At 29.9% G+C, this 6873-nt stretch overlaps 1 protein-coding gene across 7 annotated transcripts; it reads right to left on the bottom strand.

The window, feature by feature from the left end:
• Positions 1–1387: 1387 nt before the first annotated feature.
• Positions 1388–6495, bottom strand: LOC130932545 (CASP-like protein 2B1). Of its 7 annotated transcripts, none has more exons than XR_009067483.1 (7): positions 6071–6487; positions 5771–5943; positions 4897–5029; positions 4412–4475; positions 3385–3473; positions 1722–2184; positions 1394–1533 (listed from the first exon to the last, which is right to left on the bottom strand). XR_009067483.1 is itself a non-coding variant. In XM_057861885.1 (6 exons), the coding sequence occupies exons 1-4, from the start codon at positions 6107–6109 to the stop codon at positions 4470–4472; spliced, it is 351 nt and encodes a 116-aa protein (XP_057717868.1). In that variant the 5' UTR covers positions 6110–6492; the 3' UTR covers positions 1388–1533; positions 3385–3473; positions 4412–4469. The 7 variants fall into 7 exon arrangements, 1 of the variants encoding a protein (XP_057717868.1); XR_009067484.1 differs by lacking the exon at positions 1394–1533 and adding an exon at positions 2480–2516 and having other exon boundaries at positions 1604–2184; positions 6071–6495; XM_057861885.1 differs by lacking the exon at positions 1722–2184 and having other exon boundaries at positions 1388–1533; positions 6071–6492.
• Positions 6496–6873: the final 378 nt, after the last annotated feature.

A 6873-nucleotide genomic window follows, 5' to 3' on the forward strand; every position in this document is an offset into this window, starting at 1 on the left:
GGACAATGGAGGGAGGCTTTTTCAACTTGCCTAATCCCTGCTATACCCGAGCTTTTGTTCTAATTTTATTATTTTAATTTTTAATCATTTAATGTCCAAACATTATAATTTAGCTCTTTATTTTTGATAATTTATTATTGTATCAATAAAAATAACAACTTTTATATTTATTATTGTGCTCGTGTATGTAGCCAACTAGCAGAAAACTCGCACAACACACGGGTAAAAAATATCTATTAGCTAAATTTTTTTATTCAATTTAACTCAAAAAAAATTTAATTACTCTTTTATTAAAAAATGTATAATTTATATTATCTCAAAAAAATAAACACATCAACTCTAAAATATCATAAATTAAATACTTCTTCTAAAATTTGTGGTGTCTTAACGAAATAATTTTTTATTTTATTTGTAAACAAAATAATTTTGTAAAATTTTTTAAAAATTATTGCATTTTACAGAATAATAATTTTATATTATTCTCAAATAGAGATGAGTGAGTCACCAAAAAAAAAATACAAATATGAGCAATAGACTTTTTTGATAAACTTCCTTTACCTTTTATTTCTTCCTTTTTTTATTTTTTTATTATTTATTCTTAAATGTTGTAAAAGTGACCTATCAATAAAATACGATTGAGACTATTTGAGACTTTGAATTGTTTGTAATTTTAATAGGTTGTTGAGTGATATAATGTGATTTTTATATTTTTAATGAAATTAAACATTATAAATGAATTAATCAAACTTAGTATATAATTTTAAAAATAATAATTAATTTATTTTGTGTAATTTTTATGTACAAAAATAATTTGTTCTTTATTTATCCGTTATAATATTAAATGAAAAAAAATAACATACTAAAAAATATCTCTCAAAAATTTGTTACTTATTAAACACATCACACATGGCGTTAAATTCAGTTAATTGCTATTCTAGGCAATGTTCTAAGATTTTATGAAAAAGGAAGATTTTAACTTGGTAAAATTGAATAAAAGATTAATAAATTAGGGTGTGAATATTTTTTCTATGTTTGAATGTTATAAATGCTTAAAAAAATATTTGTTAAGAGAGAACATAAATAAAAAATGAAAAGATACTTCACCTGAAAAGAGACAATTTTTTATTTTATTTTATATAGTATAATTTCTGTACTAATTAACTAACTTTCTTGTCTTTCATGAGTATTGTCTAAGTCTGATCAAATCAATTTTTTTTTCAAAACAGAAAAATCAACACAGCTTCACCACAATTTAGATAATTACAAATCTTAATATAACAGAATTGGCTAACATAATGAGCAAAAATATATATGTCAAAAACGCTCATTGATATAAAACAAAGTCTTTGTTAAAAAATTATAAAAGAACTTAAAATTGATAAGTAATATCTCAATGAACTTTGCCTTAATATATAAAATCCCTGCAATCTTATAAATTGAGTAAAAAAAAAAACAAATTTTTGAAAACAACTTTTGAAAATTTTAGGCAGTAGTAGCAGCAGCTCCACGGAGTCCTTGGTGCAATTTTTGTACCTGATTAGAAGTAATAACAATAATCTTTAAAGTCATACCCTATTCTCCATAATAAAAAAATCACACATAATTTCTCCCAAACTAATAATCATCATCAATGACAATAACATTAGTAATGGCAGTTAAAACAATAAAACTGTTCAATAAAAAAAAATGAAAATAGAAATTTAACCCCCGAAAAAAATTACCTTCTACCCCTAGTCCCCTATTGCTGTAACCTTAGAGCTAATAGCTTGTCTTGCTTGCATCTTTTTTAATAAGAAATCACGCACTAAACCTATCAGAGACATGAGGTCAGTAGTAGTTACAAAGGCTTAAAGCAAAACATAAACCCACTACTATCTTGCTAAATAGAACAACAACTTAAAGAAACTACTATTCTAAATCAAGCAAAGAAGATAAAAACCATCCTATAATAATAATAAAGACCACAATAAGACAAAGCATATGTACATATTTCATCCACTCCTCAAATCATTATATTATTGAATTTTAAATTCTCCTCTCCTGCGCTCTTCTTTATTCGACACCCAAGCTTGACTCCAATACTTTATCTCCCATTTCAAAACCTGTGTATTTATCTCCCACTGCTACTTATACCTCGCTGGAATCGGTGCCGCAATCCATGACTTGAAGCATTCTTTAGCTCATCTACAATGTAGACCCATATTATATAGTACATCACCCCAAAGACTCAATACTACATTACAACTAAAGAAAAGATGGCGTACATTCTCTGGCTCTACCACACATTGGACATTCATAGAGGCTGGTAAAATCCCACAACTACATAAGTTATCTCTAGTGTTACAATTTTTTTATTAAAATAAACCAGTTTAATAGCTCAACATGCTTGGTGCTAAACCATCCCATTATTTTTTCATGAACCTGAAATTGTTCGACACCTCATTTGCCATATCTTTATAATGTACTTACAGCATCTTACCTCTATCCCTCTAAAATTCATAAAATCAAACCAACATCTGCAAGTAATGAATGAACAAAGAAATACTTCAAAAGTAATGAATGAACAAAGAAATACTTTGAAATCAAAAAGGTCATTAGAATCTATGACATTACAAAATAAAATTGAGTGTTTTGTGGCAAACACATAAATATATTGGTTATTGAACCTCATTAAACATGCAACAAAATTAAAGTGCAAATCCATCAAAGAATTCTCAAAAATAAGGAGAAATAAGAACAAACTTTTGTCTCAAAAGAAGTTATTTCACTGAATAAGTAAGAGATCCAGTTCAATGCGTAGTTATTTCCAATTTTCTTACACAAAATGGTATTATTATAAAGAAAGAAGCTAAAATTTCTTTTTTAAAAAAACTACACTTTCATAGACTAAGTTTAAAATTCCAAATTATTCTTCATCTTCTATTTTTTTTAAATCAAGAAGCAAAATATCTTTATCATAAAGACAAAATCTTTAAGCAAAGTAAAGTTATAGTCAAACTCACATTTGGAATCTAAAGTGAATTTTAACAGTTGTAAAATTGTGCACATACTTTTTTGAATTTCCAACAAATAACAAATGATTTACAATTCAAATATCAATTCCAAAATTGTACATTGGCCACTTACAATTAACAACATTGTCCAATCTTTTGTTTCTTTTCGTTAAAGAGTGCATTAACATAGAATGTAAAAGGCATCAATTGAAAATCATAGCGGGTTGAAATAGCAAGATAGGCACAAGATTGGTCTACATATAACTTAACCAAATGTGAGAGAAAAAGGTAAAATATGTGAACAGGGCAATGAAAGTAGCTACCAAAGTATAAGTAACAATGCATTTGAATGTTAAAAGTTGCTTTTCATTTTTTTGGTTAAGGAACTGACCTCGAAATCAGAGAATAATTGGTCCTTTTTCTGGAGCGTGTTCATTAGCCGTGAAGCAACTTCAGTTTCATGAGTTAGAATATCATTCACTGAAATTCGCAAAACATATCACAAACAACATCAAAAGCATATTTTTACTATTTTGACCCTTCTGTTCATTGCATAAAAGCAATAAACATATCAATGATGCTCCTTAATTGAATTATTTATTGCTTAGTCATACAGTTAACATGAAACCCAATTTTTATCATGATAATAGAAATACAAACTTAAATGCATACTTCAAAATTTAAATACTTCTTGGAACTGATATGAGTTCATATTATTATCAAATGATAATGCAAGACTTGGTAAGTAAAAAATATGAGATCTAAAGCGAGAGGAATAGCTGGTAATGCATATAATTGGTTCTTTTTAAAAAGAGAGCTAGCCATAAAGGATTTTGACTATCTCTTAGTGTCAAAAGTTTATGGTGCAATATTTACTATCTATCTCCTACTTTCACTCTCCTGTAATGAACTCCAAAATGTGAAATCCCCAGCAAAAGATAGGTAACTTTAGGATTAATCTTATTGATCATATCCATGGCAATTCTCATATTGAAATGGGATGAAAAACTTGAAAGAAAAAATAGAGGCCAAATACTAAAACAAATTTTATAAAAAAAACAACACAATGAGCTAGAAAGAGGTGAGAAAACTGTGACTTTCACAACAAAATAGAAATTTGAAATTGAACATTCAAAACACGCAGCAATGAACACAGTATAAGAAACATATATAAGACCTTTTTAGAGTGACCAATGATATAAAAAGAACCTATTTAAATAATGTAAAATTTTATTTAAATAATGATATACAATGAAGTCACCCAAAATTGATTTAAAACAATCCTAAACAAACATAAAAGTTGTAAAATCTGAAACATTTAAAGTTTTAGAATTTATAGATTCATGAATTTTTATAACATTCAATAAATTTAGCCACATTATTTAGCACTATCAAATTGGGACTGAAACACAACTTACCAATCAAGTAGCTTTTACATGACCTTTAATAAGCACCACCCGAAGCTCTTCATCAACACTAGACCTATTCACAACAGGGACCAGAATTGCAAGGTTCATGGATAAATGTTAAAAGCTGGCCCCAAATAAACTAATATTAAATACTAATTGTGAGAACAAACAAATAAAATTTCTTTTTTAAATTAAGCCTATCAAACTTAAAAATTTACCTAAGCTTGTGGAACCTAGAAAACTTAAAATTATAAAATAAAAAATATATATTGTCACTCATGTTATATCACTATGGACATAATGACAAATTACTTTTTTATTATGTCTTTGTATGAATTTATAAAAAAGTAAGTGATATTAATCAACATGGCAACAAAATGCTCGAGGAAAAAGCAAGATGTTGATGCAAGAATCTTGATAATCTTGTGTTTTGACCACAATGTAGAAGACAACAAAAAAAAGTAGGATGTGATCTTTCAAATATAAAAGAATACCTGATCAGCAGAGAAAATGGCCCAAGCTAAGGGCTTGTTGAAGAGAACACTTCCCCTAACCAAACTCACAACACAACGGAGTCCTTGAATCAAAGAGTATCCAGCAGCCAAACCATTCGCAACTACCAAGAATCTGCAAAGTTTTTTAATCACCTTTATTGCTAGACAACAAATGAATTAGGACAACAAAACATGCAACACTTTTATTGCTAGACATTAACATAGAACATAGATTAATAGATATTTACACCAAAGTCTTAACATCAGTGAATTTAGCTTCCTTCTCAAAGGAGAAAAACACCTTCACTTGTGAATCAGTTCTAATAAGAGCAGCTGCAACAACTCCAAGACCAAGAATCATAAACATTAACACCAACTCAGCTATCTTGATCCTCTTATCGAACAATTTTAGGTTTGTGCTATGGTATGCTGGAACTGTTCCAGGACTAACACCTACACCCAAATAACTCATTTTCTCTAGACACTAACAATGCAAAAGAAAATAATGGATATGAACACCAATCACTAAAAAGGTATAAATACCAATATATAATTCCAAACCACTCTTGAGATCCTATCAAATCACTACACTTGCTGAAAGCACAAATGTTTTCTATCTTCTTCCTGCAATAACTTTTTCTCCCACTTTTTCCCAATCAGATCAACACCCAGCCACATTTTCATGTGAAACAAAAACGTATATACGGATCAAAAGATAGAGAGTTGGTGTTGTATTATTATCATTACCGGCCTACATAATACCAAAACCATTTCTTGAAGAGACATGAAGATTAATTTGGAGACTATATTTTGCAATGAACAAAAATGATACAGCTTGATGTTGTTGGTATAATGCGAAATCAGCGTGACTTACCCAACGAAATGGAGAAGATTCAAGGCATAGAGGCGACGCCGCAAATCACCTATACCAACTACCAGAATGGTCAGATTTCTTCCAAAGATCATAAAGGCAGAGGTTTTTTTACCACAACAGCACATACGGAAACCAATCTTCTTAATCTTGCTAAAATTAAACCTCCAGAATATCTGAAGCCATCCAGAAATAGAAAACGTACCAAACCTCAAATCAAAGACAACAAAAATAGACAGAAAAATCCTAAATCAAAGAGATTAAAGACCCAGTCCCAGACAAAGAAATAAATCGAGAGAATACCTTCACGGGGGAGCGCTGGTTGAGATCTCGACCCAACATGTATCACCAAGGCTGTTGACGTTCGAGAGCGCATCAACAATGCAACAGATATCTTAGTCGCCCAGCATCGCTGGCATTTCACCAGCTGAAACTAACAGCGCCATCGCCGTGATTGTTATTTGAGACGAAGATTCCGCTCAGCTCGGTGAGTTAGGGTTTCCAGATGGGGGTTGCCGAAAATGGTGTTTAAGAGATGGCATTTCAGATGGAGATATATGGCTTACTGAAATGAGGTTTTGAGAACCAGGAAGAGCCATAAAGAGATCGTGGATGGGCAACAATTATATGGACCAGAATGAGTTTGTGGGCTATGGAGGAGAGAACAAAGCAGAAGGGGGGATTTAGAGTTTCAAAAGGAAGAGAGAAAAATTGAAGTAAAAGATAGATAGATAGATAATAGGAGAGATTTTTTATTCTGGTTAATTGAGAGAATGACGCGTGGCTTCAGGAGCCACGATCATTATACAAGTAATAGATTAGCCATGATGTTGAAGTATAACTCGTCTGATATGCGCCCATTTTTGTCTCAGAAGGAACAGGTATAACAACTTAAGTTTATAGCAAACTAACTTTTTACTTAGGGTTACAGTCAATTAAGTTTCACAGTAAATCAAGTTTCAAAAATTCGAGTGATATAGTTAAACTCTATTTGTCAAACTGAACTCGAATCTTAAGAGAAAAAATCAACTTTGAGATAAGTTTAATAATATAATAATTAGATCTAAATTTAATCGATAAAAATTAATACCAATACTCTTTCATTA

This window comes from Arachis stenosperma, chromosome 6 (genome assembly GCF_014773155.1).
Source record: "Arachis stenosperma cultivar V10309 chromosome 6, arast.V10309.gnm1.PFL2, whole genome shotgun sequence".
Lineage (NCBI taxonomy): Eukaryota > Viridiplantae > Streptophyta > Magnoliopsida > Fabales > Fabaceae > Arachis > Arachis stenosperma.

Excerpts from the sequence above, each read along its gene's own strand:
- LOC130932545 (XM_057861885.1), bottom strand. The coding sequence starts at position 6,109 with ATGTTGGGTCGAGATCTCAACCAGCGCTCCCCCGTGAAG. Across the intron at positions 5,944-6,070 it reads ACCAGCGCTCCCCCGTGAAG|ATATTCTGGAGGTTTAATTT; the intron begins GTATTCTCTCGA and ends GGATGGCTTCAG. Across the intron at positions 5,030-5,770 it reads AATCTTCTCCATTTCGTTGG|ATTCTTGGTAGTTGCGAATG; the intron begins GTAAGTCACGCT and ends AAAACTTTGCAG.